Source organism: Schistocerca americana, chromosome 2 (assembly GCF_021461395.2).
Source record: "Schistocerca americana isolate TAMUIC-IGC-003095 chromosome 2, iqSchAmer2.1, whole genome shotgun sequence".
Classification (NCBI taxonomy): domain Eukaryota; kingdom Metazoa; phylum Arthropoda; class Insecta; order Orthoptera; family Acrididae; genus Schistocerca; species Schistocerca americana.
This window is the reverse complement of record NC_060120.1, coordinates 538,707,412-538,720,729: the sequence shown is the minus strand read 5'-3', so window position 1 is coordinate 538,720,729 and position 13,318 is coordinate 538,707,412. Positions and strand designations below refer to the sequence as shown.

Genomic DNA, 13,318 nt, shown 5'->3' with positions numbered 1-13,318 from the left:
AGTTTCAGTGAATGGCAAGTAAGAAATCGTAGATGTTGAAAATCATACAAAGCAATTCCATACCCAGAAAATACAAGAAAAGTAATCTTGTGGGCACCCATGTGGTAGACTACAGCAATCAGGCAACAAGCGGCACACTATCCATTATAGCGAAATCATTACTTAGAATTCTGTAATGAGGAAGTAGACTACCAATCCTTTGAAACAGCCATAGCCTACTGATCATTTGAAACTGCTGGGGGTGGTGTGAAAACATCAATCCAAAATTGGTCAGTATGAAAAAAATTCTAATGTTCTACCACTAGCGCTCAGCGAGGTTTGCAGGTGCTAGCAATCATTGTTCAGCCTAAGCATGCAGTACAGGCTCACCAGCATCATGTCCAGAATACCATCACTGTACTTCATGGCGAGTCTCTTTCTCAAGTTGGCACAAAAGACTAAAACAGTTATCTCACTCGGGCAAGCATGTCAGTTGTTCACCATTGGCATGGGAAGTGCTGGTAAGGCAGCTTTTTTGTAAGCAAAGTACCCTTATGCTTATGTTGGAATAATAGCTGTTACTTTATTAACCATTAACTAAACTAAGTTCAGCTTCTAGGGATGGGGTATTTGAATACAACAGAAAGTCATTCTATGATGATGAATAATGAGTGCCCCCTGTGAGGAAGTCCATGATTGTTGGTAGTGGGGATGAGCAGGTAGGTACCATGGGCGTGCAGGGACACAGTCCTATGAGGCTGTGAGCTCATGGGAAGTCAGGAGGCAGGTCTAGTGAAGCACGGCCTTCCAGAGCAGCTGATGGGCATCCAGTGGTTGTGATGCTGGTGAAGGCATGAGACAGCACTGTCTGATGGGTAGCAGCAGCTGGTATGGTGATACAAAGTACAGGCTCGAGGCCATCTGGAGATTGGTCTGGAGTCTAGAGCTGATCTGGCCATTGAGGGGCTGAGTAATGCCCCAAGTATCTACCAGCAGGAAAACACAGGCATGGTGTCAGGTGAGAACATGGCCATGTGACTGCAGCACGACATGACCTCTGTGACACATATTGGCACAGCTTGTGTCCCCAGACACTGTGGCAGCTGCAGGAGGCTTGGCTGTATAAATCTCAGCAACTCTTCTGTTGAAAAACACCTCCCAAAGTAAGGCCGGGGCTGTACCTGGCGTGCAAAACATATCTGTGAATGTGGTGGTCAAATAAACTGGGGCACAGTATTGCACATACTGCAATAAGGAAGTAGACATGTTGTGATTTGTTAATTATATCAGGGTGTTTAGTGAATATGCAGAACAATTATAAGTGAAGCTAGCACAGGTGGAAACTGCCCTAAGATCTTCCCATAACATGAAAAATTAATAAAGCTAAAACAAAAATATTAGTGGTGAGTAGACAAAAAAACTGTTGCTCAATGCTCAGTTAACAGTGAGTCACTGGAGACTGTTGAATGCTTTGCCTATCCAGGGAGTAAAATTACATCAGATGGAAAATCAAAGAAGGGTATTACAAGCTGAATCTACAAGACAAAGGCTGCTTTTATCAAGAGAAGAAACCTTTTCATATTCAGCTGTGCAGACAAATATCTCAGCACAGACCTTGTAAAGATGTTTGTCTGGAGTGTGCTGTTGCATGGAAGCAAAACAAGGTCACCCAGAGAAGCAGAAAAACAGCAAATAAAAGCCTATGAGATATGGTGCTACAGAGAAATGGTAAAGATCACGTGGGTATACGAGGTATCAAATGAAGAAGCACTCCACAGAGTGGAGGAAGAGAAGCGATATGTTTGGACATATTGAATATGGAAGGTACACATGCATTGGGCATCTGCTAAGCAATGAAAGTACAGTATAGGGGAAGAACAAAAGAGGTGTATCAAGACTGAAATACATCAACCAGATCACGGGGGATACCAGTTGCACCCCCTATATACTGCTTTGAAGAGGAAGACTGAGGATAAAAAAGCATTTCAAGCTGCTGCCAATCAACCAACTTGATAGCTGAAGACATAAGAAGACAAGAAGATGTAAGAACTGAAGGCAAGATGTAGAAGAAAGAGTTTTTAATGACTGTGACAGTAGATTCCCACAGGACTCCAACCTAAGAAAGACAAGTCATAGAAGGATGAACTAACTATTTGATTGTTACTTTTTTTCTTACTTTGTCCTGTTGTTTCTTCTGAGCAGACTACTCAGTGACTTTCCCATCTGAGTCTAACTCTTTGAAAATTTGTATCTCATTTATGATAGTTCTCATAATATTTGCAGGAGAAGGAATACTGAATTCCAAAAAAATTTGAGTCCTTTACTTTAATGTTTGCTTGGCTATTAATTAACCAGAAATATTAACATTGGCTGTTAAATTGAGAGCCTGAGTACTGTCACTATTTTTTTTCCCCATCTTTTCTCGTGAGGGATTTGAGAAAACACCCTCTGTGTTCCATATGTTACCTTTTTACATCTATTAGCATTGCCCGATCTTCTGCTTCTGTTTCATTATAATTCTACCTCTTTTATTTTTCTTCTAATCTCATATGCTGAATCCTGGTTCCATATTCAGTGGTTAATGATTCAATTGGTTTGAATCTCGTATTGAGAAATTGTTTTATTATGTACTAATCTATTTTGTTATATATAGTATAAATGAAAAAGCTTGTCAGTGTGTGTGTGTGTGTGTGTGTGTGAGTGTGTACGTGTGTGTGTGTGTGTGTGTGTGTGTGTGTGTGTGTGTGTGTGTTAGAATGTTTGTTACTCTTTCACGCTGACACTGAAATGGCTGGATGGATTTTTATGAAATTGGAATGGAGATAGCTTATACCCAGAATCACACATAGTCTATGTTATCTACACCTACCTATCAAAGGGGTAGGGGTGGGTGTGAAAAATAAGTGTAGCCCACAATGTGCCAATCACCAAACTTTATACTCGCTGACAACCCCCACAAAATCATGAAAGGAAAAAAGTTTATCGCTTACTACATTTTCACTGTTCATGCAGTGAAACTGATGCAAGAAACAAGATATTTTAATTTATTATCTCATTACTACTAACTGTATTCATGACACATTTTGCAGATGGTACTCACATGTACTATTGAATGTACCACCAAAATTATATCATTGTAGGACACATATTTCAGGAGATATGATGTCAAACACTAAGATGTGTGAAAAACTGCATCATGTATGATGTTTAACTTTATTACTGTTTTATTGCTAACTCTATTTGCAATACATTTCACAGACAGTACCCATGTATAGCGTAGAATGTTCCTACAAAAATATCATTGTATGACAGTAAGATCAGGAGATATAATGTCAAATACTGAGATACATGAAAAACTGCCACATCATACATCACATTTTAATTTATTACTTCTACACTTTTAACTCTATTCATAACACAGTTCACAGACAGTAGCCATATATACCACAGGATTTACCTGCAGGATTATATCATTGTACAACACATAATTCTGGAGATAACAGTATCATAAACATTGAGTTGCATAAAAATGGCAATGCATGGAGAAATTCGTCAGAGAAACAGTTTAAATATGTTTACAAATATGTGTGAAATATGTTGAATACAAGTGGGATATATTTGAGATGTGAGATGTATGTGGACAAACCACAGATAAAAGGCTCATCCTAAACCCCTAGGATGATTTCAACCAAATTTAGTAGACTGTTTGTTACTGTCTGGAGAGTAATACTGTGGGTGTGAGAACCAATAGCTTCCTATTGGGGTGGGGGTGACATCGTGGAAAGTGAAGGGTGAGGAGGACATGGACAGACAGAGACGGGAAGCATGAGATGGACACAGATAGGGGGTCAGCAGGAGATGGACAGAGATAGGGAGAGTAGGAGATGGACAGAGAGAAGGTGATGTGGAAATGGATAGTGAAAGGGAGGAGAAGGAGCTGGATGGGAGAGGAGGGTGGAGGAGATGAACAGCAAGAGGGGGGGGGGGGGAGAAGATGGATAGAGGGAGGAGGAAGGAGGAGATGGTCTAATAGAAGATTGGAATAAATACAGACACAGCCATTTTTTATGAATAAATGTTTAACTGTGGGTAACATGGCAGGGTGCAGCTAGTACACGAGGTCTATTGAAAAAATTCTGGAACCTTGCTCACAACATTTTTTCTACACTTACCTTTTATTTATTGTGCATGGTCTCTTTTGAAATACTCTCCTCCACAACTGATACACTGCTCCCAATGCTGTTTCCACTACTGGAAGCCAGTCTTGGTACAGCTCTTGCCAGATCATACAAAATGCCGTCTGCAAATTTTCTTTTATCTCGTCTATTTTTGAAAATCTTTGTCCTTTGAATGGGCTTTTCAACACTGGAAATAAAAGAGAGTCTGCAGGGGCCAGGTCTGGAGAGTACAGTGGATGAGGCAGCACAGTGACATCGTCTTTCGTGCAATAGTCACACACCAACAAAGTTGAATGTTTGCCTTAACATCACAACCATAAGACCAACGTCTCATCACCAGTAATGATTCTATTAAGGAACATCTTGTTCTCATTTGCACAATCCAAAAGCTGTTCACAGGTTACAAGGCAAAGGTCTTTCTGGTCTTGAATCATGAGCTGTGGGATGAACTTGGCAGCAACATGACGCATTCCAAGATGCTGTGTCAGGATTTGATGACGTGATCCAACTGAAATGTTTCATTCTTCTGCAACCTGTCTGACAGTCAGTTTTGATTGGCATGCACAATTTCATTGACATTCCTGACATGAATATCAATAGGCGCCGAGAGCGAGGGTCATTCCTAACTTCCATCTAGCCACTTTCAAACTGTGTGAACCATTTGTAACACCAAGTATGCCTTAAGCACTCATCACTGTAGGTTTCCTGCATCATTTGGTGTGTCTGTAAAGGTTTTCTTGAGTTTCATACAAAATTTAATGCAGATGTCTTGCTCCTCTAACTCTGTCATCTCAAAATTCACAAACTCTGCAACACAACGTTCTACTCAGTACTGCACTGAACAATAACTAACAGACATACAACAATGAAACTTCTGGCAGTTACATATTCAACACAGCTATGTGCACGGATGCCAACTGAATTTTGCTTCAACACACCATTAGCAGAAAATTATGAATGTTCCAGAATTTTTTGAACAGACTTCGTAATATAACGTCCCCTATGATATTCTGCACTCTCTTATGAATCAGATTGCTATAATTTATTGCAGCTGTAGGTTTATTTATTGGCTATGGACAGTGTTCACACAGTGTTTTAAGCTAAAACTCTTTTACTGTTTTTTCAAACAATGGAAAATCCAGGATGGAATGTAACAATATTGTGAAAAGGAAAGTTGCTACTCATCGTATAGAGAAGATGCTGAGTCGCACATAGGCACAAAAAAAGAATGTCACAAATAAAGCTTTCGGCCATTACGGCCTTTGTCAGCAATAGATGTAGACACACACACATACACACACACTCACGCAAACCCGACTCACACACATAACTGCAATTTCAGTTAACAGAAACCAAACTGTGAGCAGCAGCACCAGTGCATGATGGGAATGGTGACTGGGTCTGGGTAAGGAGGCTGGGGTGGTGAGGGGAAGGGATAGTATGGAGGGGGTGGCAGACAGTGAAGTGCTGCAGGTTAGACAGAGGGCAGGGGAGAGGTGAGGAGGGGGGGGGGGGAGTAGTGGAAAAGAAGAGAAGTAAAAAGACTGAGTGTGATGGTGGAGGCTGTGTAGTGCTGGAAAGGAAACAGGGAAGAGGCTGGATGGGTGAGGACAGTGAGTAACGGATGTTGAGGCCAGGAGGGTTACAGGAACGTATGATGTATTGCAGGGAAAGTTCCCACCTGTGTATTTAGAAAAGCTGTTGTTGGTGGGGAAGATCCATATGGCACAGGCTGTGAAGTAGTCATTGAAATGAAGGATGTCATGTTTGGCAGCATGTTCAGCAACAGGGTGGGCCATTTGTTTCTTGGCCACAGTTTGTCAGTGGCCATTCATGCGAACAATGAACTTGTTGGTTGTCATGTCCACATAGAATGCAGCTCAGTGGTTGCAGCTTAGCTTGTAGATCACATGACTGGTTTCACCGGTAGCTCTGCATTTGGTGGGATAGGTGATGTTCATGACCAGACTGGAGCAGGTGGTAGTGGGAGGATGTATGGCACAGGTCTTGCATCTAGGTCTATTACAGGGGTATGAGCCATGAGGTAAGGGGTTGGGAGCAGGGGCTGTGTAAGGATGGATGATCATATTGTGTAGGTTTGATGGATGGCAGAACACCTCTGTGGGAGTGGTGGTAAGGATAATAGGCAGGACATTTCTCATGAGAAATTCCACCATCACACTCAGTCTTTTTACTTATCTCCTTTTCCAGTACTGCCCCCCCCTTCCCCCACTCACCACGTCTCCCCTGCCCTCTGTCAATAACCTACAGCACTTCACTGTCCATCACCCCCTCCATACTATCCCTCCCCCTCTCCGCCCCAGCCTCCTCCTTACCCGCACCCAGTCATCACTCCCATCATGCACTGGTGCTGCTGCTCGCAGTGTGGTTTCAGTTACCTGAGACTGCAGTTGTGTGTGTGAGTTGTGTTTATGTGTGTGTGTGTGTGTGTGTGTGTGTGTGTGTGTGTGTGTGTGTGTGTGTGTGTGTGTGTCTACATCTATTGTTGACGGAGCCTTAATGGCTGAAAGCTTTATTTGTGACAGCCTTTTTGTTGTGCCTATCTGTGACTCAGCGTCTCCACTATAGGGTGAGTAGCAACTATCCTTTTCATAATATTGTTACTGTTATTTCACATTTATTTCTTATGTGATCACTGTTTCTGAATCATCCGTAGTGTTCTGACAGCTTTTCATTCATGTTTTCCTTCATGATTACCCACACACATAGATGAAAATTAATACATAAGAACTTACAGTAACTAAGTGATTACCATGTTCACTAGCCCATTAAAAACTCATTGTAAAGTACAAAATTATGAATAAAACAAACAATATTTACTTACATTTGGTTACTAAATTGATGGTGAATGTTTTTGGTTCAGGTTGTGTGCTATTTGTGACAACACATGTGTAGTTTCCCTTATCAGCATCCTGAACATATGTTGATTCAATCGTCTGATTTTGATCAACTGCAGAAATACTAAATGTTGAATGCTTGGGTGAAAGAGGTTCACCATCCTTATACCTGGTCAAAGAAACAGTTTCTATAAGTCTACAACAAAAATATTACTACACAGCACTTTTTATGTCTGTGTGGTCATAGAGGTCCCTAATGAAAGCAAAGTCTGCTGGAATACCTAAAACTGAGCTTCCTGGAGCCTCAAAGCTCTGTCTTTGTCTGCTTCATTTCAGATTTATAAATGGTACATCTGCTGCCCATACTCGTGACTAACCTGAATAATTTAGCAGTACTCTTCTCTGCCACAAAATGTACATTTTTTTGTCATTTATTGGGTCTATCAAATAGCCTTCGCACTTGTTACCTACAGTGGGTCATATATCTATTTTAATATTGTGGCAAATGCTTTACTACAGTGACTCTACAACATTTTTCTGTTCAATATCAAATAAGAACATAAAAGGAAAGAATAAAAAAATAAAATATCTATAAAATTATGTTTAAACACAGGACACATATAATTTTTTACCTATTCTGTTGTCTGTATGATGTCCATTGATTTTGAGGGATTCAGCAGAATGTAAATTAGTCTTTTGGATTTCCAACTTTTCATTTTCTTAGGAAATGGATTTTCAGCAGCACAATTCTCTTCTATTACATAAACAAATCATATTAAGAAAACCATAAAACTAATAATTTACCATAAAATGAATGAACATTATTAGCTATGTATTACTTGAGACTGCTTACAACAACAAGAACTGAGGCAGCAATACCATGCTAATGGACAAAGTTAATTACATTTCTCTACCAACTGAATCTTCTTTTATGACAATAAATAGAGTAACAGTAGCAATCATAGAACAGAATACTTATCATCCATCAGGATCATAAGTCATTTTTTTACCAATTACCAGTGTCCGTTAATTTAACTACCCATCTTCAGATCAATGTAGGACAAAATGAAAATAAAATACTGTTATCATCTTTGATAGAATACACAGTGGTATATAACATTACATGTCTTACATCCCATCACTTCAGCAAGACGAACTGGACCCAGAGAGTGGTGGTGGTATTATTTGTATAGCTCATAGTTCTCCCTCCAGCAGCCATAAGACTATGGGTACAACAGACACATCACATTGACTTTCTATTGGAAATAAATATCCAGCACAGTGAGCAAACTGAGCACTTAGTATTTTTTATTGATACCAAAGTTATACCAACTCTCAAATAAAGCTATTATTTCACTTTCTGGAGACGGGCTTTTGATTTTGGAGCTCTGCTGGAGTGCGTGATGTTCTATAAGATGATTCTGGTTTTCATTCATTGGTACTGGTTTGGGCTCATATTATTTGTAATCATGGCAATTACTCTCTACTCCATTTCTGAAATAGTGTTGATCTTTCTTTCTATATTTGTTACAAGATACACACCAGTGGTCTGCCTAGTTTAGTATCAGAGTACAATGTTATTAGTGCCTTCAATACTGCAGACTTTATTGAATTGTGGCAGCAGTAGCTGATAATGCAACAGCAACAACATCAAATTTAGTGAAAGGTAAATGTGCTACAGAAACAGCAGAGCAACTTCCTGCACTGCATAGCAAAGTGGGACAATGCTCTACCAACAGTGTTGGTATCTATGCCATCGTTATAAGCAACAGGGTTTCAAGCATTTGACAATTAAAATGAAACTTGAAACACATATGTTGTATGGTTGCTGCTGTTTTCCAATGTTAACAACATATCTGACACTCATGTTCAGCCTGCTTTTCTGTTATCTTCTAGGAGATAATTGGTTCACTATGCAACTTAGTAGGTTGTCACTTGATACCTTGTGACCCAGTTGTGCAAATCTTAGTTATGGATAAAGGAGCTTCTGTATCCAAATTAATGCTGAAACCTACTGGTGTGCCAACTCACCATTTTTGGTCACAACTAAATGGTAATGATATTTACAAACATGGATGTAGACAAATACAGTATCTTTTTACAGTGCCTTCATCTACGTCAATTAACAGTTTCACTGTGGACTGTAGGCTCTGGGTTTCAAATACAAGATTTAGTTAATACAATCTGGAGTTAGTATTTCATCCAGTGATTTGGTTGTTTTATGCAAGGAAAACACTGATTTATATGCACAAAATATTGAAGCACTCATATCATTAAAACTCAATGACACTCCCATTCTTTTTCTGGGTTATATCTGTAACTTTACTATGAAGGAAATAGTTAAAGCAGAACCAGATTGTTTATAGGTGTCAGATGCAGTTACACTGATCATACCTAGTCACTGAGTGACACTCAAGTCACAATCAAAAAGAATTCAGGAGTTTGGCTATTTTAAATGAACTATCAATGCTCAATATAATGTATAGTTTACCTGAAACTCTGTCCAGAAGAACTACTGGTAAACCTTTTGGCATTGTGAGTTCTTTTGCAATACTTAAAAAAATATTTAGAGTAGCTTAGGTATGGTGATTTGGAATTCTAATGCTTCTTGGGAAAGATATAAATTATGACAGGAAAATATACTGAATTACATGCAGATAACATATCATTTCAATCAGCTTCAGGAAAAGGGAGTCGAATATCACTGGTTTGTCACTTGTTAATTAGCGTTATTGAAGCTTAAAAGGTGTTTGACCTCTTCTCTCTGCCTGGTCTCATTTATTGCAGACAATTTTAAATAGGCACCATGCTGTCACCCATGGTCCTGATAGAATGGAATAAATAACTGCCTAAGCATCTAATACAATAACAACAGTGTAAGTGAACTATATCTAAATAGAAAGGGAGGCACTCACTATAATTTATAGTATCAATTAATTCCTGTTAATTATAGTATCAATTAATTTCTGTTACACAGAATAAAATTCACCTGGTCATGGAACACTAGCTGTTAATTTTGATCTTTGGACCCCAAGCAAACATATCTAGTAAGACATCAGAAAAATTAAAGCAGCGGGTGTCAATTCTGTGCAATTACCGACACCACAGAGGCTGACGCCCTTCACTTAACGACTGAGAGCAGTGTTGCTTGTGTAGAGTTATCAGTGCTAATGGATGAGGAACAATGCATGAAATAACTGTAGAAATCAATGTGGGACATACAACGAACATATTCATTAGGACAGTGTGACAAAATTTGGTATTAATTGGCTATGGCAGTAGGTGACTGAGCAAGTGCTTTCGCTAATGGCAACACATTACATGTGTACTTCTCCTGGTCTTGTGACCATATCAGTTGGGCTTTAGATGACTTGGTCAGATGTGTCCCAATTTCAGTTGTTAAGAGCTGAAGGTAGAGCTCAAGTGTGGCATAGATGCCATGAAGTCCTGGATCCAAGTTGTCAACAAGGCACTATGCAAGCTGGTGGTAGCTCCATAATGGTGTGGGCTGTGTGTACGTGAAATGGACTGGGTCCTCTGGGACATCTGAACCAGTAGTTGGCTGGAATTGGTTAGGTTCAGCTACTTGGAGGCTATTTACAGGCATTCATGGACTTCATGTTCCCAAATATTAATGGAATGATTTGGCCACCCAGACCACCTGACATGAATTCCATTGAACATTTATGGGACATATTTGAGAGGTCAGCTCATGCACAAAATCCTGCACCAGGGACACCTTCACAGTGATGGACATATATAGAGACGGCGTAGCTCAATATTTCTGCAGGGGACTTACAATGATTTGTTGAGTCCATGCCACGTTTAGATGCTGCACTATGCCAGGCAAAAGGAGGTCCAACATGATATTAGAATATATTTCATGACTTTCATCACCTCAGTGTAAGATGTATTATTGACCCACCATCCAACATGCCAATGCCATCCAACATGCCAATGCCTTTTTACATCTATTTACTGGTCCTGATAATCTTCATCACATACAGACTGCAAGTGTCAGCTGCAATACCGACCTTGAGCAAGTATTTCAATCAGTCAGCTGATGCACTACCATTACTTTTTACAGGCTCAGTTTTCATTTGTGCCCAGCCCTGGGAGGAGATGCTACTCACACACCACTCCTAACGAACATAGTTCAGTTAAAGCTGATGCTCAAGCTGCCAGATTCCAAGGAATGGTCAGCATCTTTACTGGTGATCAATGTCTGTCTGTCCAGTACTGGTTCCGAGTATAACATTTTAGACTGTGTTCAGGTACTTCGATACTGAATCAGGTCAAGTATCAGAGAGTACAACACCTTTTGCAGAGGATCGAGTTCTTCACTGAAAGTTTACATGCTCAGTCGTTGGCACATAAAACTTGTAAATTAAATAATGAACACTGGGATACTATCGTTGAAGTCTACACTTGAATAATTTTATAATGTTCAGTTTACATTCTTACAGTTAATAAAGAAAATAAAGGTTTCTTTTTTAATGTGCTCTAATCACAACCACATTGTGACATGCAAATATCTAAAACTAGTAGACTGAGAAGAGGTTTAAATATAGATAAACTTGGTTTGCTTTGACAATGACCACAACTTGTGTAAGAAACTGAGAAGCAATGCAAACTTTTACCGAATACAAATTAGAGCACAATCCAATGAACCATTAATGTAACTTTATTTCACCTCATTAGAAAGCTTAGAGGATGGAAAGTGCTAATTCCAATCAGGAAAGAGGGTTACCATCATATCATGCAACACCAGACATACAGATTGTGCCATAACCAAAACACACTGTATTTGGTGACATTAAGATTCTCTCAATAGCTCTGCCTTTGAGGTAGATAGATGCTGAGCACCACAGCAGATGAAAGCCCCCTACATATGAGGAATGGCTGCACAAACTGTGTAATCAAATTAGTGAAAGCCTCTTTGGTCTAGAGCAGGGCTTCCCAACCTTTACAACTGGCGGACCCCTTCTTCAGTCGAAAATCCATGGCGGACCCCTAATCAGTCAAGAGCACAGTAACTTTAAATTTCAGAGCCAAACCCATTGGACCTGAAAGCTTCTTAATTCAAGTGCCATGTTCCCAGTGACCCCCCCCCCCCCCCCCCCTCCCTACTAAGTATCAATAGTCTTACGTTTAGAGATGAATGAAAACAACTTGAAATTAATGATCCAATTTGAATTCCCACTGAATCCAGACACTTACTAGTGGATTTACTCCCTATGTTCAACACACTATAGCCTGATTAAAATTTCTTGGTACCTGGCATTTCACACGTTGGAGCTGCCATCCTCCAACAGCAATCACGTCACCTCCAAACTGTTCACTCTTGGCAAGCTGCCACTTGTGGTCTGTTCAATTCCACTGTTTGGCTACTGTTGTGTGAGGAGCATGCATATTTCGTAACAGTCGTGTGTGTGTGTGGTTTTTCGTGAAATCCTAAGAAAAATGTTCAAATGTATGTAAAGTCTATGGGACTTAACTGCTGAGGTCATCAGTCCCTAGTCTTACACACTATTAACCTAAGTTTAACTTCCGCTAATGACAACACACACACACACACACACACACACACACACACACACATGCCCTACACTGCCCGCCATTCCGCGTGGCTGTGAAGAAAAGAGGCAGACCCATGATTCGGGATACAAACACATTACGAAAGAAAAGAGGCCAAGGAATTGCCTTTAAAGGACTATTGTGACATCTGTTGTGCAATGTGTGGGAATACATTCACCCAGTTTACATGCGTTTCCAAAACCGGATTTCGTAAGCCGATGCCCCCCGCTTTTGGTTGGTCAGGTAAATACTTCAAAATCGATTCTGGAAATCTGCTTTTATAAAGCCGTTTTCCAGTTCCAAATCGATTTTGGTGCCCATGTAAACAGCTCGGAAAGTCTAGTTATTTTTATGTCTTTGCGTATCTACTGAACGGCGGCTGTCAGTCCATAGCCGGCAGCTAGAAGGCGGCGTTGCAACAGTGTTCTGTCAGTTGGTAGCTGGCAGGCGGCGTGTCAACAGTTAAGCCACAGCTGACAACTTCAACTACTATTTGGACACTATATCGTGGCACTCAGCCTCGTCTGTAAACAAATTAGGAAAACAAACAAACAGACTCTGCTATTTCTATATAAGAAGACAAAACATTTCACAGAACGTAAGACTTTTTTTCTCAAAGGAAGCAATTCTGGCAGAGGAGGTTTACTTCTTACAAGGTGGCACGTGAAAAGTCCTCATTTGTTTACGCTCGCTGCCAGTTGCCACAATATAGTGTCAGAGTAATAG

At 40.1% G+C, this 13,318-nt stretch overlaps 1 protein-coding gene across 1 annotated transcript in view; it reads right to left on the bottom strand.

Annotated features, from left to right (window-relative positions):
* The window catches only part of LOC124595077 (X-linked interleukin-1 receptor accessory protein-like 2), a 137,465-nt gene that overhangs the window by 64,910 nt on the left and 59,237 nt on the right, over positions 1-13,318 (bottom strand). The window contains exon 2 of the mRNA XM_047133658.1: positions 7,003-7,184. Within this exon, the coding sequence (XP_046989614.1) occupies positions 7,003-7,184 (182 nt within the window). The remainder of the gene's footprint in view (positions 1-7,002; positions 7,185-13,318) is intronic.